This window comes from Brienomyrus brachyistius, unplaced genomic scaffold (assembly GCF_023856365.1).
Source record: "Brienomyrus brachyistius isolate T26 unplaced genomic scaffold, BBRACH_0.4 scaffold51, whole genome shotgun sequence".
Classification (NCBI taxonomy): Eukaryota; Metazoa; Chordata; class Actinopteri; order Osteoglossiformes; family Mormyridae; genus Brienomyrus; species Brienomyrus brachyistius.
In genome coordinates this window covers 685,700-708,532 of record NW_026042326.1, presented here as the reverse complement: position 1 = coordinate 708,532, position 22,833 = coordinate 685,700, and the positions used below count along the sequence as shown (strand labels likewise).

Genomic DNA, 22,833 nt, shown 5'->3' with positions numbered 1-22,833 from the left:
TCCAATAAAGGCTGCTGTTTTCAAGTGCAGAAAAACATGTTTTTATTTTGAACCTGCACGGTCCTGATCAGGTTAAGCACATATCCTTGTGTTACAAGTCCTCATATTACTCAAATGTTTGCCTTTCTCTCTATTGCTTTGCAGTTGACAACACTACGGGGGTCCATCCTTGAAGATGCCGTACCCTCGTCCTCCAAGCATGGTATGCCACGAGGCTTACCTTTGAAGGAGGTTCTGGAGTACCTAGTACCGGAGATGAACACCCACTGCTTGCGACTGGCCCTTAACACACCTAAGGTCACCGAGCAGCTGATGAAGCTGGATGAGCAGGGGGTATGTTTACTTTCTAGTGGATCTCACACACTTCAGTGAATTCTACCACAATGTTCTACAATTGCATCACACTTTATTAAGACTCATTTTGTACGAATCACAATGACAATGCTGCACCCTCCACTGATGCTCTTCCCGTTTGCCTGCAGCTTAACTTCCAGCTAAAGGTTGGGGTGATGTACTGCCTGGCAGGGCAGGGCAGCGAGGAGGAGATGTACAACAATGAAGCGGCAGGACCAGCCTTAGAAGAGTTCCTGCAGCTGCTGGGGGAGCGTGTAAGACTCAAGGGCTTCACCAAGTACCGCGCTCAGCTCGATACAAAAAGTATGTCCTGGGATGCATGAGGCACCAGCAGTAACTCATTTTATACTGTAATACAGCAACTCATAGAAACCATATCTGCTGTTACAAGCTAAAATGAAATCACATACTACCATCAGAGCATTTCCCAGACAGGCTATCAAATAAAAATCTTTGTTCCTTGCTGCTTCTTTCTCACATAATGACTTTTTGAAATATTTGGACTGTCGATAAAACAAAAAAGGAGAGGAAATTTACCTGAAATAAACTATAGTCAAACAGAAATTATTATGTACCAATGCAGTGTTAACTTAGTTGGTGGTGTTGTCCCAAGTTGTGTCAACAGACACAAATCAGTGTCCACAAATATGATGTGATTACAAGACTTTAGATGACAGGCATAAAAATTTGCCTTGATGCCGGCATTTCAGTATTATAAGGGAGTTTACTTACACCCACAATTTGATAAGAAGATTAGTAGTATATTTTAATGAGAGGCATATTGTGATGCCCCAAAACCAATCTCTTGTCAACCTCAGTCCTTGTGCACCATCTTGGTTTTTGGGCTGCTGCATAGCTGATAGGTTGCTGAGAGCTGATAGGCTGCTGCATAGCTGATAGGCTGCTGAGAGCTGATAGGCTGCTGCATAGCTGATAGGCTGCTGAGAGCTCATAGGCTGCTGAGAGCTGAACGGCTGCTGCATAGCTCGTAGGCTGTACCCTTCAGTTGTGGATTCAAGGCTGGCTTGAGGCCAGTCTCACCTGTTGTATGTTTATTAGGTTTTTTGTTTTGCGGGTTATTACTTGGTGCATTTTCCTATTTTTAGGTTTTCCCCACTTCTGCAATGTTTTATTATTACTCTGTATCATGGTCCTAGTCTCCTTGGTGTTGTTACCCTAGTGCAGGAGTCGGCAACCTGCGGCTTGCGAGCCACACGCGGCTCTTTGACCACGTGACTGCAGCTCTTCTCAGAACGATAGCCGCATTCACATTTTCACGTCTTAACATAATTATGATAATACTTTCGTAAAGATAAATTATTTATGGGTTAATATTATTTTTCATTTAGATATTTCTTTAGCTGTATGTGAATGAGGCGGTCCATCACGTGCTTCTGTGATGTTTTAATGGCATCACTTACATCTTCCTCAAAGTAATTCTCCCTGACGAGACTACATCTCTGGTCAAATGGTATGCTTTCTGGAGTTTTCTTTAGGACCAGAGATTGGATGTACGTTTCAATATTTATTGGGATTCTTTCATATACTTTTTGTAGTAAATCGTCACCACGCCTTCCCAGGTCTCTGTAAAAATTATTATATATTATATAAATTATTATATTTTCTCCGATTTACATATTATAGCCAGCTGAGTTGTGACTACATTTGCACTGCTCATCAGCACAGCAGCAGTGAAGAGGAGAGTGAAGGGCAGACGACTGCAGTGCCGAACGAAAGAAGGGGTGAGGGTGAAGACAGATTCATACAGATTACTAACTTTTGGGTGTGACAGTATCCCTCTCATTAATATTTGATGCGTATTACTAATCTGCTCATCAAATCATGGGAGCAAGTAAACGTCCATATAGTCCCAAAAATTTTACATCCATCTTCTAAAGCCCTGGTGATTATTGCACACACGCACATAACGCATAACATTGTGATGTAATATCATGCCATCGTATTTTCTACCTTGGATGTTTTATACTTATATATATTAACCAACAACATTAAATTCTGCAGTGAATTTTATATGATGAAAAATCATGCTCTTTGTTCACAATTCACTTTATATTTGTATTTACGTTCAGCAGATGCATTTGTCCAAAGCGATGAGCAAGCGAGGCAAATAGAACATTGCAAACAAACATACTATAAAATAAATAAAATAAAATTAAAAAATTCACTAAATTGTAAATGCTCTGGTCAAGATTATAATAGCTCTGGTGTTTGGGTTAGCACCAACCCGTTTTTAAGTTTAAAATGCATAAAAGCACCACATAGATTTGTGCAGTGCATCAAGGCTTTTTGACTGTGTCAGGAATCACTATTTAAACTAAATAAATTAAAACAACAGTTTATATATATATATATATATATATATATATATATATATAGTCAGAGTATGGAAGAAGCATCAGGAAGAAGGAACATGAGAAGCTCGAGAAATACCAAGGCCTGAGAGAAGAGCTAGAAAAGATGTGGAAGGTGAAGGTAACAGTGGTCCCAGTGGTAATTGGAACACTCGGGGCAGTAACGCCCAAACTGGGAGAGTGGCTCCAACAGATTCCAGGAATGACATCTGAGATCTCTGTCCAGAAGAGCGCAATCCTAGGAACAGCTAAGATACTGCGCAGGACCCTCAAGCTCCCAGGCCTCTGGTAGAGGACCCGAGCTTGAAGGACAAAGACCGCCCACAGGAGGGCGAGTGGGGATTTTTTTTTTTTTTATATATATATAATTCTCTTGAGGTTTATTTTACCATAATTTTATTGAAAATGAGAGGTATGCTGTCAAAAGAAAGGTCCAGAAAGCCACACCAAAAATATTAAAACCAATCTTTTCATGGAGAAGGAAGCATAACAAGGTGACCAAGAGGTAAGAAGCAAATTGGATGATAAATAATTGTTTTGAGGATATTTTATGGCTGATTAAAGACACGGGTCGGCACCGACATGTTTAACATACGCGATAGGAACAGAAGGCTAACATAGACCTAAGGTTAAAATATTCAGGGACCATAATGAGACATCGGGCTGATAGTGGAATTCCTGGAACAGATGGGTCTTGTGGTTCTTGAAGGTGGAGAGGGAGTCTAATAACCAGATGTGGTTCAAGAGCTCAGTCCACCATTGGGGAACCACACAAAAAAAACACCTGGAGTGACACTTTTGTGTGGTGAAAGGAGCTCCAAGCACAGTGGTTTGATGACCAAAGGGAGCGAGATGGGATATTGGTCTTGAGGAGTCTTTTGACTGAGATGTGTCTGTTCATTAATGAACCTGTAAGAAGGACTTGAACTTGATGTGAGGACCAATAGGAAGCCAGTGAAGAGAAATAAGCAGGGGTGTGACATGTCAAATGTGTTGCCACATTTTGAATCATTGTGACACGTTGTGTTTGTGATTGCAGAAGCTGGTAGTAGAGGAGAGGTACAACAGCCTAGTCATGAGGCAACAACTGCCTGGACTAGAAGCTGAGCCACAAACTAAGACAGAAAAGGCCTGATTTTCCTGATGTTATACGGAATAAATCTGCAAGATTGGGAGACTGCTGTAATGTGCTCGGCAAAGAACAGCTGGTCATCTATCATTACCCCTAGGTTCCTGGCAGACCTTGATGGAGACAGTGTGGATGATACAAGCTGAACAGTGATGCCATGATGGATGATAGGGCTGGCAGGGAAGACAAGAAGCTCAGTCTTGGAGAGGTTAAGCTGGGGGTGATAGTCCCTCATCCAGGCTGCAATGTCAGCCAGGCACGCAGAGAGCCGTGTGGAGACCATGATGCCATTAGGAGAGAAGGTCAAGTAGATCTGGATGTCTTCAGCATAGTAGTGGTAGGCGGGGCGCCGTAAGGGGGGAGAGGTAGGACGATACCAAGGGCCCCTGAGTCATAGGTGGCCTAAAAAAATTGGAAAATACCTGCCACATTACTGACTGAAAGAGGAAAGGACCAAGGACAGAGCCTTGGGGAATAGTGTTATACTACAGTACATTCATCTTCGGTAAAATCCACCTATATTCCCCAGCAATACACGTTTGCTCATCTTTTTTACTGTCAGTGTAGGAGATTTAAAAAATATCTGTGGGACAATTTGTGCCCCCGCTGTCTAAAAAATGGTGGTATTTACAAAATTTTGGGGGTGCTTTTTAAAATTTGTGATTAATGCATAAAGTTTCTATTTTTAATGTGAAATACCCCCAGATTACAATGCATACAGTAATCACCACCTTGTGCCAACATGTTTGAAAAAAACAGAATGGTTTGATTTTAGCTATGAATTCTGGGAGTCTGTGTAATGTCTTAACTGAAGCTCTGGCATTGTTTGCAACCTGGAAAGAATACTATTGATTGTAACACCCAATAGAAGGTATATCGATATAAATTGCATGGTGTCATCCTATACCTCTTTTTGAAAATACAGTGGAAACCGTTAGGGAATCTGCAAGATTGGGAGACTGCTGTAATGTGCTCACTGTTATGGTGATCAACCACTTATATGGATCAAACAGCTTGGGACAGAATCATTCTGGTACAAATACTGCTCAAATAATTCACTTATACTAATCAAGTAGTCTGCTTACACTGTTAATTTAGGATCTTTTTAAACATGACAACATATAGAAAAAATAAAACTGCGTTATTTATTTCATTGTATTTTTTCTTTACTTTGATTGTTCTACTTTGCTTTGTGGTAACCCGTCTGCTACTGGCTAGCTACTTGAGGCTAATGCTACAGACACAGAAAACATGACAGACAAAAGAAAGTAATTTTCTCTCAATGAAAAATATAGACTTATCTAAGCTTACAATAAACTGCCAAAAACGAGCCAATGAGATACAGCACAGAAACTACAATAAGACAATGTAACATTGTGAAAATGCGCTGTGTAAATAAATTTGAATTGAACTGAATATTTATATACAGTGCTGTACTGTATTATAGCATATTTGAATTATGCACACTTCAATAATTTAATTTGTATAGTACTGTAGTTTAAAAAAACGCTTAAAACAGCTGTACTGTATTAAGAAATTGTTAAATAAATTCTGTAACTTCAATTCTGTCCCTTTTATTACCTTATATTCATCCAATAAAAATACAAATAACAATTTTATGTTATCTTCCTGCGACATAAAGAAAACATTGGTTGTAATGATCATCCGCTTACAGCAATCAATTTCACCCAGACAGACGTGATCACTATAGGCGGTTTTCACTGTATATCGATATACCACCTCTAGTCGAGAGTATAAGTTCTTGATAGCCATGGGTAAGCAGATGATCCATAGCCACTTCCCTAGCAGATATCAGCGTGTTTGTTTTTGGATGATTACTTTTATTAAAAAATAAAATTGGCCATTGCCAGATGCTTACTTACTGTAGTTACATGCTACATAAAGTTATGGATGTAGTGTCTGTGCATGGCACTGTATGTATGAGTATGTGTTAGAGTTAAATATATATATATATATATATATATATATATATATATATATATATATATATATATCCTGTACCTTTAACAGAACAGAATTATCTTCAGTAAAAGCTTTCTTGTCCAGTAATGTGACTGATAGTAGAGTACAGTTTCCCTAAAATTTTGGAAATAATTCAGTACCTGATGTTTACAAAGCTTACAAAAAAAGTTATTTTTGGGCCTAACCGAAACTTCAAAATCAGTTTCTTTTTGGAAAGAAACCAAAAGTTGCACAGAAATTCCCAGCAATAGGTGCGTTGGGAAATGTGTCTGTCGCGTACCTGTACAGAAACATCAGTGAGCCAAATATGATACTGATTTAGTTCCAATTTTTTATTGTTAAGAATTAAAAATGATAATTCGATGATTTTATAAGTTGTACGGGGCATAACTTCTGAGAAATGGAGGGCTGAAAGGGAAGAAACGTTTTTTTAAATTTTGTTGGGTGTGAGTTTGGATATGAAGTAATGGCCACTGTATTCTTCCTGGCAATGTTACTCTAGGCTCCCAGCTTTTTTCATAATTGCAAATGCTGAAACCAGTGATTCTGGGAGAAGAAGGGGTACATCTTTTTGACTTTACAATTTTCCTCAGTGAATTAAGCATATACTTCTGAATCGCCTGACTGATAGGCCTGCTCCCTCAAGGTTTTTGTTACAAACATGTGAAGTATGTCATGGAATTTACTTCTGAAATGATGTTTTTAGCCCCTTTGTTAAGGTATTATTGAACAAAAGCTTGCAATGATAGATTCTGACATTTGACTAATTTATCTGATGTTTTTTATCCAGACCAACTTGCAGTAGAGGGAAGGGTTTCATTGTGTGTGTAAACCTTGGGATTTAACCCCACAAACTTTGTGTGGTTAGCATAATGCTCTACTTGTAGAATTGCAAGAACATATGAATGGGGTTTAGTTATATTTGCACTGCTTTGCTTTTTTTTAAAAAATATCATCCTTGCATAGTAGGCCTGATAAACTTATTTCAAAATTTCTTTGTAAGCGTCAACAAGAAATTATTACAGAACCCAGAACAGAATATGGTTGGTCACAAAGCAAAAGGTTTTATAACTGAAGATCAAAGTCAGAACTGCTCAGTGGTGCCTTTGTTTGTCCTGGTAAAGCCTTTTGTTACAGATGAATGGTAAGAATGTTGGATTCCAGCTCTGTAGAAGCAGCCAGGCGGTATTTTTCTCTGGGAGGTGAGTGAGAATCTGACATGCTGTTGATGTTTCCTTACAGCAGACTCTACAGGCACACATTCGCTCTTCACCACCTACAAGGACTATGAGATCATGTTCCATGTGTCCACCATGCTGCCCTACACGCCCAACAACAAGCAGCAAGTAAGGCATTATGTTCTACTGGTTTTCTGTTTCAGGCTAACATAAAAGCTATAAACAATCCCCAGGCCACTTGCTTTAATATTTAACAGTATTTTGCATTGCTTGCTAACAGCAATGTTTGATAATTACAGAGCCCCGGGAGAGCACATGGTTTTATCTAATGTCGCTATTGAAGTCTGACATGCTGTCTTCTGTTTTCCTGTCTGGCAGCTCCTGAGGAAGCGACATATTGGGAATGACATTGTCACCATCGTGTTCCAGGAGCCCGGCGCCCAGCCCTTCACCCCTAAAAACATCCGCTCCCATTTTCAGCACGTGTTTGTCATTGTCCGTGTGCACAACCCCTGCTCTGAAAGCACCTGCTACAGGTTAGTGCTCAAGGGAACAGGAGAGTGAGATTTTGCCAAATGCACTCCCCCTCACTGTCTGAGGTTTTGGGCAAACAAATAGTAAATTAACCACATCCCAGTTACCAAGTAGTATATGTCACAATCAGTGGCTAGGGGAGAGTTTGATATTGGGGAGACTTGATAATTTAAACACAAAAATTGTTTATTGGGGGACAAATGAAGCCATATTAAAAATTGTGGGGGGAGGACATCTAGGGCGTATGTAGTGTCTATAACATCGAATATGATCTAGTGAGTATACAGTGTCTAAAGCAATGAGTATGACCAAGTCAGTATGTAGTGTCCATAACATCAAGTATGATTTAGTCAGTATGTAGTGTCTATAACATTGAGTATGATCTAGTGAGTAAGCAGTGTCTGTAACACTGAGTATGATCTACTGAGTATAGAGACTATAACACTGTGTATGATCGAGTAAGTATGCAGTTTCCATAACCCTAAGCATGACATAGTGAGTATACATTGTGTATAACATGGAGTATGATCTAGTGAGTATGTACTGTCTGTAATATTGAGCATGATCTAGTGCATATGCAGTGTCCGTAACACTGAGTATGATCTAGTGAGTACACATTCGATAACATTGAGTATTATCTAGTGAGTATAAAGTGTGAACAAGACCCTCAAGTTGGCTTTGTATCGTACATGAAGCAGAATATTTAGTGTGGCACTTTTAAGTGAAGATCTCTATTTGCATTAGACGTGCAAAGCTGCCCTGATTAAACTTTGTCTGACAGCTAATGGATCACTCATTCCAGTAATACTTCAAAACCCTTTTATACTTGAAAGCCATTGGATGTTTCTGTTGCCCTCGTAGCTTGAAATGATGTGAGTACCATATTAGCAGCTTTGTTACCGGAACACAATGGTGATTCCTTTTTAAAACTATTTGGACTAGAATTTTTTGCCTGTTAGGCTCAACCAACCTACCATCAACAAATCAGTACAGAACTGCATATCACTCCAAAATATTATACTCAATTTTTGGATGGTAAAAAACTCCAAACCAGGATTTTGTAAAACACACACCTTGCAAAGGCAAAGATTGCACTTAGCAGTAATCCTATGTTAAGAACGTAGACATACACACATGCATCCTGAGAAGGGAACTAAATTTTTGCTGTGAGTATGAAAATCTGACCAAATGGATATCATCAGATGTGCTGCTTGTTTAAACTGGGCATAAATTAGACAGGGCCATCATAATTTCATGTCTGTAACACATTGTGCAAAGTTTGTGAAAAATGAAACATGAATTGTATTTCAGAATGTTGCCTTCGCCATGAACCATCTGTCCTATCAGTCCAAACATGGTCTATCCTCTCAGCTAGAATCTGCAAAAAAATCTGGGTGGCCACAAGTATGAGAAGTTAGAATTGCTCCATGAAAATGTAAAATTGCTATTGAATTCACAAATGCCTCCATTATTAAATGGCTAAGTAATTATATATAGCTGTTTTCATAAATATTTTACTGTGCTTTGAATAAGATACTTTACCATAGTGTACTCCTCTTATTGCCATGTTTGAGGCTGAATACTCACCAGAAGATATGAACCATATTTTGTTGTAGAACCTTCACTTAATTGAAATTTAATGAAAATGGGAAAACGGATATGAATGGTGTGTTGTGACTGCGGCGGGGAGTCGACGAAATCGGGTGAACATCGGGTTTACTTTGGGAAACACACTCAGGAACAAGAAAACGGCATCAAGATGCTAATGACCAAACTGGGGAAACATACTCTAACGTGGACTTAAATAGACAAGACTCATTGGACACAACTAGGAACAGCTGAGAACACGGGGATTCCACACGAGGTAAATGTGGGGGCGTGGCACACGGGAGGATCGGACGACTGGGGCATGACATGGTGACAGTGATATTCATGTGTAGAATAGATCTTGGATATGTTGGACAAGATGCCCACTGCTTTCCCTAGGATAGGACATCCTTAACTATGATAAGCACACAACTTCTTCCTTTCGGTCTTGTCCTACAACTAATCCCTGCTCCATATTCCCTTGCCATATCCCTTCCTTGCTACAGCAACTCAAAAACATTGCTCAAAGCCCCTCCAAGAATGGTGAAGCACAAGTGTACCAGTTCTACCCAAACTTTCTCTTGGTATTTTGCTGTAGTATTCAGACTTGGCTCATACATTTCAACAGCTAATCTTATCACACCCAGGTGATTGCTTATTATTGCTTTAGATAAGTGCGTATTCCATTTCAACATAAATATTTTATATAATTAAATGTGAAATGTAAGGTGTTTACAATATCATCATTAACTTTTGCAGATGTCTAGGTAGGATCTGTAAGATCTCACTGTTTCACACACACACACACACACACACTCAGACCAGTAATCATATATTTGTGGGAACTTCTCATTCACTTCTATGGAAAAAATGCTAATACAAACTATGACATCCTTAAGCCCCACTCACCCCTAACCATAACCAACCAAACAAAATACATGTGTTTTTGCATTTTTAGTTTTTTGATTGCAGTCATGAATTTTTCGAAAAAACGGGTCCCCATAAGGTCAAGAAATGGGTATTAATCACGTTGTGGAGACATTTGATGCCCACAAAGTGAGGTATATCTGAACCACGCACACACACACAGACACATACACACACATTCACTCACTCAAGACATTCACATAACAAGGTAAAAGGGAGACCAGCATTCCAAGTTTTATGGCTCAAATTTGGAAACCCAAGAATAACAACCACAACTCAAAACTACAACTACAGGATGCAGCCTCTGTGACACACATTCAGCCCATTTAGCTATGTGGCGGTCTAGGGAGCAGGGGAAACACAAAAGGGTCTAGTACAAAGACAGGAGGGATCAGAATGGCCAGCAACAGGAAGAAACATAAGAACAGGGTCATACGGAACTTGACCCTGACAACTTGCTATAGAAGAGTACTTTCTTTGGTTAAACTGATTGAGAGACACCCCCCCCCCTCGCCCACATTCCTGAGGAATTCATAAATAGGCCTCCCTATTGTCTCTTCCTTATGTTCTTACATTCGTTTATTCTTTAAATCAAATTAATGAATCAATATGTGTGTTGCAAAACACGAATATCAAGTTGTAGTAATCCCAAGTTAACCACAAAATTGTATAACTTACAAATGTTTAATTGAGAGTTACCTCACGAAGCTAATGATAAACCGACCTAGAATGAAGATGTGCTGTCCATAATTTGGAACAGAACTTCAGTAAAAACTTATCTAAAAGTGTCAATATCTGGTGATGTGCAATATAACATTCCATACTGATACAAATAAGTAACATGTATGGTGGAATTTAAAATATGACTAAATTAATGCCAATTGTATGATGCGTGAACCTTTAGGTTGTGATGTCATATTTGGTGGAAAAATTCTCCTAAACCCGAATCTGATCATGGATGTTGTGATCACTGTTCAGTGAGCAAGCAGGATGGGGAGAATGACAAGTCAACAGGCAAAGATCCAAAGGACGGCAGGTGAGGAGGGAGGAGCAGCTGCAGCAGGCAACTGCACAGCCAAAGTCGGAAAAGGCATAGGCACCGACGAGTCGTAGTTGGGGGAACTGCAGGTGACTGACGAGCTAAGGTGGGGGAACCTGCAGGTGACCGACAAGGCGGCGGAGGCGGGACTGAAGGCGACCGACGAGTCGGTCACCCAAAGGTGACAGCCTAACAGGAGCCGACAGACCTGCAGGTGCCCCCCTGAGCCCCAGCCAAGGCGAGAGCCGTGGCCCCTGCGCCAGTGTCCTCTCCCCATTTGGGACACTGAAAGGCGAGGACCTGGCCAGGATCCACCACGCTGGGGCGATGGTGGAAGGGTCAGTTCTCTGGAGGGGCCCCATGGGGCCATCAGGGAGATCCCCAAGGGGTCCCATTATAGTTCCTCTTCTCCCTCCATCAAAGGAGGTGGAGCCGGGACCTCGGGTGGAGCTGGAGTAGGCGGCGGAGCCTCGGGCAAAGGCAGAGCTGGGATGTCAGACACGGGAGGTTCTGGGACCTGGGGCATGAGTGGAGCAGGAGGCGGAGGCAGCGTACTGGCCACTGGGACTAGCGGGCCTGGCAACACAGGTCAGGGCAGGTCATGCACGAGCAATACAGGCAGGCCAGGCTCGAGCAGAACAGGCAGGTCAGGGACATCTGTTATAGCCACCAGGATTGGCGCTGTAAGAGCTGGCGTTGCCCCTTTAAGAACCCTCGGGATAGCATCCCACATGGCCCTGACCCCTCTATTAGCTAGGCATTCCTCCTGGAAGTGGTAAGCTGCTAGCAGCGGCGGCTCTGTGGTGGCGATGTGGGTTTTGGGTACTTGCGGGAGTGAAGAAGTGGTGATGCCCGGGATGAGCCCTGCCGTATCCTAGATCGGGAGGGGTTCCTCCCAATTTCCGGCAGGAAGAGAGTCTGCAGAGAGAGAGCAAGCCCCCAGGACAATTGTGGGGGCTTCCTCCTTTCCTAGTTTCACTTCTTTTTTCTCTGGTTGGCTACTGTAAGTGGAGGTGGATGGACGGTGGCTCAGCAACCTCTGCCATGCGTAGCGCAACTGGCTGGGTCCTTCCTTCAGTCAGGCTCTCCACCAGCTGCCGGAGGTTTTTATGCACCTCTTTCATGAGGTGCGTGATCCCGGGTGGAGGCATCTTACTTAGGAGGGTCCCGCTCTGGCTGGCTAATTCCAGCGCCATGGTGTCTTCTCGGACCTCGAGCTGGTTTAGCCAGAATATCACCTCTTGGAGCAAACCGAGGTGTTGTTTCTTGGCTCTCGGAAGTGAGTCTTCTTTGAGATCTGTCATTCTGTTGTTATCACTGTTTGGTGAGCAAACCGGATGGGGAGAATGACAAGTGAAACAGGCAGAGATCCAAAGGACAGGGTTTATTTATGGCAGACAGGCAACACAGGGTACACATGTTAATGACGAATCTAGGGATACAAACTCTGACGTGGACTTAAATACACAAGACGGAAATGCAAAGATGAGCTGAGAACAATCAGGAATTCACCTGAGGTAAATGAGGGGGCATGGTACACAGGAGGATCATACGAGCAAGTCATGACAATGGATTGTCACAAAATTGCACAAATCTAAAGATAAATGCTTTTAAGCAAAATTAGCTCTGAAGTTGCTTCAGTATACGTTAGTAAATTGATTGGACCGCTGTACACACCCCTAGAACTGGACTTGTGATTACATGATGCTAGGCAGACAAATACATAATACTCATACTGCAAGTCCTCAGTCGTTTATCAAGTTGAATTTTTTTTTTTTATTGTTTCCTCGTCTTTCAAAACACTCGCAAACCAACTTATTCGCAATCAGAGATTTTACTGTAATGACTTTGTACAGTATGTCAAAATAACGATAGTCTTGAAATAATGACCAAGTACTGTACTGGTCCTCTTTCATCAACTGTTCTTCGAAAAACAAATTTTATAAATAAAAAAACACTTTTTACAAAAACATATAAGAACCATATTGATGTTAAAAAGCATCCACAGGCAATTGCATTATAATAGGTGTATTAAACAGCAAACATTCCAATCAACAAATGTATTATGGGGGGGGGGGGATAGGTAATCAATATCACAAATGCCACAACCCTAGAGGGTGCAGAATGTTTTTGATGTAGTAGATCCACTTAAAGACGTGTTTTTAATTATGTCATTATACACGTACAACTGGAATTGGATTAAATTATCCACCTCGTGCCTAAAGGTGGCTGCATACGCCAAATGTAGTTGTCATTTTAACAATACAACGTCGAAAGAGCAGCGATCCCACCCGCTGTTCATAATTGGCTGACATAATGTCCCACTGCGGGGTTGGTCAGCAGGACTAAATATGCCTTTACTGGCATGCTTTGCATTGCACTGCATGTATCTTTAAGCAATGTAAATTAATAGGTGAATTTGTGTATTTAAATTAATTGTAAATATTGTTATTGTATAATGTTTGCCAAAGAACGCAAGTATTGGGTTAACGTGTAGCTGTTACACAACTGGGGGCAGCACAGTGGTGCAGTGGTTAGCACTGTTGCCTCACACCTTTGGGACCCGGGTTCAAGTCTCCACCAGGGTCACACATGAGTGGAGTTTGCATGTTCTCCCCATGTAATCAGGGGTTTCCTCCAGGTTCTCTGACAGTACAAAGACATGCTGGGGCTAATTGGACTTGTTAAATTGCCTGTAGGAGTGCATGTGTGAGTAAATGGTGTGTGAGTGTGCCCTGCAATGGGCTGGCCCCCCATCCTGGGTTGTTCCCTGCCTCGTGCCCATTGCTTCCGGGATAGGCTCCGGACCCCCCGGGATGCAATAGGATAAGTGGTTTGGAAAATGGATGGATGGTAGAGGAAAGCATTTCAAAGTCAATTTAGTGGTTTTCTCAGTGTGAGGAAACTAATATATTTTATTATTGCACATACGTTGTTCTGTGGTCCATGAATAATTGCCGCTACATTGGTTTTCTTATAATTATTTTGTTTTGATTGAGTTGCTGTTGAAATGAATTGCTCAATTAAAATGACATTAGGCTAAGTATGTTAAGATTTGTTGTAATTTAGAGGACTGGCTTTAATTTTGCAGTTATTAAACTGGATGCTTAGGATTTACCTTTATTGGTGAAGTGTAGAAAACACCATACAGTAGCTGCCTCTTAATATTACATTGCACTGCCTTTAGCTCTCAGAACAACCTCCTTTGTTTCAGGCAAGCTTGCTGGTCCATACTGACTCCAAAGGTTCCCTGTGTTTAGCTGGTTGGTCATAGACCTTCGACTCTGAATAGCTCCTGAAATCATGTTCTACAGATGATATTCTGAATTGAGACCTGGTGTGTGGGGTGATACATTAATGTGAGTTTACAAACATGCTCTTGGAACCACAGCAAGCCACAGATGGATATATTGATGTCATTAAGGTGAAAGTCATGTCTCATTTATCACACAGAATGACAAACGCTTGTACCTTATCGAACCAGGCATTGTTTACAAATCTCCGGTGTCCAATGTTCTTGATCCTTGGCTTATTCAAAGAACGGCAATGTTGTTTTCTTTTTTTTTTTGAGAAATATGTGGATTGATGGTTTCCATACCGCTTTGTGTAACACTAAAATGAGTTAAGAATTCTTTAAAAAAAATTTCATTGATGAACTGTGTGCTGGCTAACTGTAAATTGTCTATCAATGTATATAATTTATACAATACTCCTTCAACCTCTTTCATCAAATATCCATTTTGATCAGTGTTCTGCTGTTGACAGTTTGTTATTGTGTGGTGGACCATTCCAGATACATACAAATTTAGCAGTTTTGCTATTTTGCTCATATTATATGTTTCTTGTCTCAAGCCTGAAAAGCACCTTCTTTATCATGTTGCCATATCCTGATATATGCCGAAGGAAGTATATTTAACTGTTAAAATCAATTAGTGATCATATTCTCAATCAGGATTCTTTTAAGAGAATAGCCGGTATTCCTGAAATAGCCTCAGCTATGTGTAGTGGCCGATGGCAGATGGGCAGGTGGGAAGCGGGGAAGGACGAGGCAGGCAGGTGCGGATTCGGGATACGAGGGTTTATTTAAGGGCAGACGAGGGAACACAGCAAACAACATCAATGATGGATCTGGGGAATACGAACTCGGATGCGGACTCAATACACAGACTGATAGAAAACAGCTAGGCACAATCAGGGGAGCAGACGTGGATGATCAGGGGGCGTGGCACACACGGGGACTGGACGCGCTGCTCATGACATTATGTTAGACATTTTGGTTTTCTGGTGTCCTTAGGTTCTGTTTTGTTTCCCCTGGGTTAATTGTGTTCCTGTTCATGTATTCCAGTTTTGGTCCTTGTTTGTACCTTGGTTCCTAGTTTACCTTGCCTGTGTTGTTTTGTCGATGTATTGTATTCCTTGTATCTCCTGTAATTTTCTTACAATGTTATTATTAATATTACCATTTGCAATGTGACGTTGATCTTAGACTTTTACCTTATATCTTACAACTATATTTCTGTCAGTATCAAAATTAAATGATTTAATCATGTAAATTATTTTTGTTTGGTCCCAAAATTATGGAAAACTATGTTTCTGTAAGCTATAAAGTTGAATTAGGATTTTATCTGAGTTGTCATTCTTTTCCAATAGCAAGCCAGATGCAGTTGGTAACACATATAATGGTAGGTAATGACTGAGTTTACTGCAGTAATAGAGGTTTATTATGCATAAGCAAGGACAAAGTTAAGCCTTGACATTATTTGCTTGTTTGTGGAGCTTATTTAGCAAAGTATACCTGTGAAATATGCAACAGTTAGTGTGATGTCTAGATTAGGCTATAAGAGGGAGTCATGTGATTTGACTTGAGTTTCAGTTTTTATGACTTGCTTTCCAATTTATGAGAGAATCTACTTGACATAGACTTGGATGTTGCTGACTTGAGACTTGACTTAGGTGTATTATAAATGACTTGTCACACATTCTGTCAATAGAATTTTTAATATTACTTTCCTCCTTGGGTTTTCCCTTCATTGTCACTGGCTTTATAATTGTGTTCCTGACTGCTTCTATCAGAACCTGGAAAATGCAGCATGTATGTGCCATGTGAACCCATAAACAACAGATGCAACAACACGCCCACAAGACGGGCAATGTGAGCAATTTATTAGTGAACGTAGCTCAGTGCTCTAGCATGAAGTAACCATGGTGGCATCAATACCAAAAATGATAAACTTTGATTACTCCAGTTTATAAACAGATGAGGAGTATACTTTAACCTTGGGGGGTTCCCCTTGACAGATGTTGTTGGCTTAGTAAAATTTGCGAAACGGGGGTTTGGGGGGTATTATTAGTTTGAGTTACAATCAGGAAGGAAACTCTGTAGGGCTGGTTTAAAGCCTTGTGCTGTTACAAAATTACTGCTCAATTACTGTTACATATCTGGGATGATTTTATTGCAATGGTACTCACTACTAGTCAGATGAAAATTATGCTATTGAACATATTAGGTTCAATAAAATTTAATTATATGATAAAGTTATATTTGCAAATGTGGTTTGTGTTAGTCATATCAATGAGTAATAATAATGAATTGCAAATGTCATGCACTGTGTATACACATGTATAGCTCAGTTTGGCTTAGCCTGTAATGAAGGACTGACTGGGCTCTCTCACTTTGCACCCACTGGGAGGAAAGCCTGGAGTCGCATATGAGTGTTACGATCATGTATCTAATTTTTACTGGGCTGTGTTGCATACTAATTGTGATGCTTGCAAGTACTTAGCTTATCCATGGTAACAGGAGATGACTTACTTAGTGTTACTTTTACATTTATGAAATGTACTTAAGGCTTAGTATTCAGCTACAGGTAAGAGACATTTTTGGCCAGTAGAGTATGTGACTTTAAAGCACGTTTTCAATTTTCTGCAAGTTAAAGTGCGTATTTTCATTAGAATTGTTTTAGATGTCAATTGCTGAACAATGGTAAAAATGCCTATTTCTAAATATTTCTAGTTTCTATTTCTAGTTTTGCGAAGGACACAAATATTGGCTTTCACAAAGGTTTTCGCTTCAGCATTTGTAGATTTTTTGTTAGATGTTTCTATGGTATACTGGAGTATAATTACAAGCATTTCCTAAATGCCAAAGACTGTCATTGACAATTACATTAAGTTTTGCAGTGTTAACCCTTCTTTTTCAAGACCTTTGCAATTAGCCCTGGCATGCTGTCAATCTTCTGGGCCAAATCCTGACTGACGGCAGCCCATTCTTGCTTAAATCAATGCTTGGAGTTTGTTCAAATTTGTGGGTTTTTGCTTGTTCATCTTCCTCTTGAGGATTGACCACAAGTTCTCAATGGGATTAAGGTCTGGGGAGTTTCCTGACCCTGGACCCAAAATGTCGATGTTTTGTTTCCTGAGCCACTTAGTTATCACTTTTGCCTTATGGCACGGTGCTCCATTATGCTGGAAAAAGCATTTTTCATCAAAAAAGTCGTTCTTCTGGTACCATTCTTTATTCATGGAAAAACTGTGAGTAAGCCCACTCCCTTGGCTGAGAAACAACCACACACATGAATGATCTCAGGATGCTTTACTGTTGGCATGACACAGGACTGATGGTAGTGTTCACCTTTTCTTCTCCGGGTAATCTTTTTTCTGTATGCCACAAACAATTGTCAGAGAAAATGACTTTACCCTAGTCCTCAGCAGTCCCATCCCTGTACCTTTTGCAGAATATCAGTCAGTCATGTTTTTCTTTAAGAGAAGTGGATTCTTTGCTGCCTTTCTTGACACCAGGCCATCCTCCAAAAGGCTTCACCTCACTGTGCGTGCTGATGCACTCACACCTGCCTGCTGCCATTCCTAAGTAAGCCCTGCACTAGTGGTGCCCCGACCCCACGCTGAATCAACTTTAGGAGACAGCCTTGGTGTTTGCTGGACTTTCTTGGGGGCCCTGAAGCCTTCTTCACAACAATTGAACCTCTCTTCTTGAAGTTCTTGATGATCCGATAAATGGTTGATTTAGGAGCAATCTTTCTAGCAGCAATATCCTTGCCTGTGAAGCCCTTTTTGTGCAAAGCAATGATGACTGCACATGTAACCATGGTTAACAGAGGAAGAACAATGATTTAAAGCACCACCCTCCTTTTAAAGCATCCAGTCTGCTATTCTAACTCAATCAGCATGACAGAGTGATCTCCTGCTTTGTCCTCGTCAACACTCTCACCTGTGTTAACGAGAGAATCACTGAAATGATATCAGCAGGTCCTTTTGTGGCAGGGCTGAAATGCAGTGGAAATGGGTTTTTTGGGATTAAGATCATTTCATGGCAAAGAGGGGCTTTGCAATTATTAGCAATTCATCTCATCACTCTTCATAACATTCTGGAGTATATGCAAAATTGGCATGATAAAAACTGAGGCAGCAGACTTTGTGAAAATTAAAATTTGTGTCATTTTCACTTGCAACTTTTGGCCATGGCAATGCATTCACCATTGCTTAAATTAATCACTATTAAATGTATTAAATTATTATTAAATGGATCACTATTACATTTATCATAGTTACTGATGGTGAAATTACTTAAGGATTGACCAAGATTTGACATGACTTGCTTGAACAAGGTCTCTGACTTGACTTGCTGAATTCTAAGAAGCATGTCTTGAGACTTGACTCAAAACTTGATGCTTAGGACTTGTGTATATATGACTTAGTCCCATGCTTGGTCTATTCCAATTGTCTGTACCATTGTTATGTGGAGAAGGGGCCAAAATAAGTATTTCAAACTTGTTTTTTTTGAGACAGGGAGTTACTAAATCAGTTCTCCCCTTTTCATTCTAAATTATGTACAAGATACACGATACAACATAATTTATTCGTCACATACATGGCTATACAAGTACAATATGTATTGAAATGTACCCTGAACGACCCTTTTGACTGTGCAAATCAAAAATAGAATTTAGAGTGAGACAACAGTTACAGTAACTAAAGTTACAATAACTAATATATATATATATATATATATATATATATATATATATATATATATATATATAAAATATAGAGAGGTATTAGGGGGCGGCATGGTGGTGCAGTGGTTAGCACTGTTGCCTCACACCTCTGGGACCCGGGGTTGAGTCTCTGCCTGGGTTACATGTGTGTGGAGTTTGCATGTTCTCCCCATGTCGTCGTGGGGTTTCCTCCGGGTACTCCGGTTTCCCCCCACAGTCCAAAAACATGCTGAGGCTAATTGGACTTGCTCAATTGCCCGTAGGTGTGCATGTGTGAGTGAATGGTATGTGAGTGTGCCCTGCGATGGGCTGGCCCCCCATCCTGGGTTGTTCCCTGCCTCGTGCCCATTGCTTCCGGGATAGGCTCCGGACCCCCCGCGACCCTGTAGGATAAGCGGTTTGGAAAATGGATGGATGGATGGGAGAGGTATTAGTTGTTCTAATATAGAAAATAATCAAGGTTAAAAACTGTACATGTGATGCTAGAACTTTGATCTAAAGTGCATTGTGCCTTATCGCAGTATAAATATAAATATAAGCAGCAAGGGTGGATGGAAATGTTGTTACAGATTGATTAAGAAGTCTTACGACGTGAGGATAGAAGCTCCTCCTGAGTTTCTATGTTTTTGCCGTAAGACTCCTAAAGCACCTGCTTTATTTCAGCAGCTCAAGCAGACAGTTGCTGGGATGAGAGGAGTCTCTGATGATCCTGGTTGCTCTGCTTCGGCATCTCCTGGTATAAATGTCCCACAGAGACAGTAGAGAAGATCTGGTGCAGCACTGCTGTCTGAATCACTCTCTGTAGTCCCTTAATGTCCTGTATAAAGCTGTTTCCAAACCAGGATGTGATGTTCTGGCTCAGGATATTTTCCAGAGCGCCGGAGTAAAAAATCCTAAGAATCGCTGAAGAAACCCGAAACTGCTTCAGCTGTCTTAGGTGGTAAAGACGCTGCCTCGCCTTGCTGGACTGGGCTTGCATGTGTTCTGTCCATGTCAGGTCCTCAGTGATGCGTACACCTAGATATTTGAAGCTGCTCACTCTCTCCATTGCAGTTCCGTTGATGTAGAGGGGGGAGTAGGAGCGCTCCTTACTCCTCCTGAAGTCCACCACCAGCTGCTTGGTCTTGCTGACGTTAACGCTCTGGGGTCTAGGGGTAGGGAACACACTTTCACTGACTGGGGCATGATCGCACATTTCATTCAATATCATAAACTAAATTTCATGGCAAATAAATTATTTCTTATATATTTGTTTTGGCATTAAACTCATCTTAATCTAAGTGTACTTTGTAAATATGTCAGATTTATGTGAAATTTGTAATTTTACATCAAAGTATAGACATTGCAAAATGCAGTTTGGAACACTTATACATTATAAAAGTACATAGTAAGCAATGGTGGCAGTTTGTTTTGATCCCAGATATCTGATCACCAAAGTCCTGGCTACATGAAGATGACTAAATGGTGTAGTTTCAACATTCAGATGGATAAATAAATAAGATGAATCGAACTCATGTCACTATTTCTGGCCTCCTTTCATTGAATATGTAGCAACTTTCATGTGTATGCATGAGCCATTCACACCTGGCCCCTTTATGGCGCTGATGGGGATGTATCTGGATCGCGTTTCAGTGCTGCGTTGTTCATCTAATTACTATGCGAATGCGATTAAAGAATACACGGAAATGCGGCTATTTAGAATGCGAATAGTGATCTTCAGCTGAGGGTGGCACTACACACCCCCAATGCAGTTAAAACAAAGAAAGGTGACATGGTTTACTTTTTTGCCAATTTAACCTAATTTTAAAAACTTTAATACTTCTGACAATTGACGTTTTGAAAATAAGACAGATTATGGGTTTAGTCAGTGTTTTTTTCATGTTTCTACAATAAGATTTCAGCAGGTTATGAACTGAAATACACAAGAATGACATGGGGTATCGCCGACGATGCCGTCGACTCCAGAGGCTTAAGTTGGAGGCAGTTGTTCTGGCATCACAATGTCAGGTTATCCACCTCCTCCTTGTAGGCTGTCTCTTCATCGTTGGAGATGAGACCCAGCACTACTGTGTCATCAGCGAACTTGATGATGGAGTTGGAGCTGTGTGTGGTCACACAGTCTCTAGTGTAGAGTGTGTAGAGGAGAGGGCTGAGCACGCATCCTTGAGGAGCCCCCGTGTTGAGTGTGATGGTTTTGGAGACACAGGCACCTACTCTCACCACCTGTGGTCTGCCTGTGAGGAAGTTCAGTCCTAGCTCCCTCAGCTTGGTGTACAGTCTGTGGGGAACTATTGTGTTAAACGCAAAACTGTAGTTGATGAACAACAGTCTCACATAGTTCCCTTGCTTCTTGTCCATGTGGCTGAAGGTGGTTTGCAGAACGTGGGAGATTGCGTCCTCTGTAGATCTGTTGGGGCGGTAGGTGAACTGGAGTGGGTCTGAAGAGCTTGGGATGGAGGATATCATGAAGTCTTTAATGAGTCTCTGGAAAACCTTCATGACCACTGACATTGGTGCAACTGGCCGGTAGTCATTTAGGCATAAGGGCTTACTGTTCTTAGGTACCGGTACAATTTTCGACCTGAGCCAGAGACTCGTTGAAAATGGAGGTTAAGAATCCGGTCAGCTGGTCGGCGCAGCAGTGTAGCAGGCGCCTGGAGATGCTGTCCAGCCCCAGCACTATCCTGGTGTTGAGTCACTGCAGTTTCCCTCAGCACCCTGCACTCTGCAAAGCTGATGACGTCACTGTGCTCCACCAGAAGGCTGTAGCTAGCATTAGCTGAGTAGCCAGCGCTAGCATGATTAGCCTCAAAGCGGGCGTAGAACGCGCTGACTTCATCGGCTAAAGCAGAGTCGGTGCTCGAAACCACAGTGGATTTTCTTTTAAAGTCTGTGATAGTGCGTAGTCCATGCCACAGTCATTGTGCGTCACTCTGGTGAAAGTAACACTGAGCACATTTGCTATAACATTCTTTTGCTAGTTTTATGGCACGCCGTGCTCTGTATGAACCCGCTTTATAAGTGCTCATATCGCCAGTGGTGAGTCCTGCGTTATACACAGCAGTATGGGAGTTCACAGGTTCTACTTTGAGCCCCTCCTGAATCTCTGAGCTCCTCACCCTATCTCTAAGGCTGTGCCCAGACCCCCTATGGAGGAAAGTCATTTCCGCCGCTTGTATCTGTCATCTCATTCTTTCGGTTACTGCCCAAATCTCATGAACATAGGTGAGGGTAGAAACGTAGATCAACTGGTAAATCGAAAGCTTCACCTTTCAACTCAGCTCTCTCTTTGCCATGACTGAACAGTATGGCATCCGCATTACTGCCAACGCTGCACTAATCCGCTTGTTGATCTCTGGCTCCCTTCTTCCCTCACTTGTAAACAAGACCCCGAGATACTCCTCCACTTGGGGCAGCAACTCATTCCCCACCAGGAGAGGGCAATCCTCCCTTCTCCAGTCAAGAAAGTACTACCTAATCTTCCATGATATGCTGAAGAGATATGCACCTGTTAGATACTGTTCCAGTGTTTGTGCTAAATGTCTTGTGTTTATCAGCAAGCAGCATTTCAGTGGTACAGTCGAACCTCGTTACTACGTACAAGACGGGATATCAAAAACATGTACGTTATAAGCATAGAACGTTGTAACCACTTAGTGCAAGATGGATGAAAGAACTCACGAAATATCCATGTAAATGATAAAACTTTAATAGA

The 22,833-nt window shown here is 41.2% G+C and overlaps 1 protein-coding gene across 4 annotated transcripts in view; it reads left to right on the top strand.

Moving 5' to 3' along the window:
• LOC125723767 (signal-induced proliferation-associated 1-like protein 1) overlaps positions 1-22,833 on the top strand; it is a 168,155-nt gene that overhangs the window by 75,678 nt on the left and 69,644 nt on the right. For all 4 annotated transcript variants that reach the window (XM_049000498.1, XM_049000497.1, XM_049000499.1 and 1 more), the window contains 4 exons: positions 145-333; positions 483-657; positions 7,081-7,184; positions 7,395-7,552. In XM_049000498.1, coding sequence (XP_048856455.1) covers positions 145-333; positions 483-657; positions 7,081-7,184; positions 7,395-7,552 — 626 coding nt within the window. The remainder of the gene's footprint in view (positions 1-144; positions 334-482; positions 658-7,080; positions 7,185-7,394; positions 7,553-22,833) is intronic.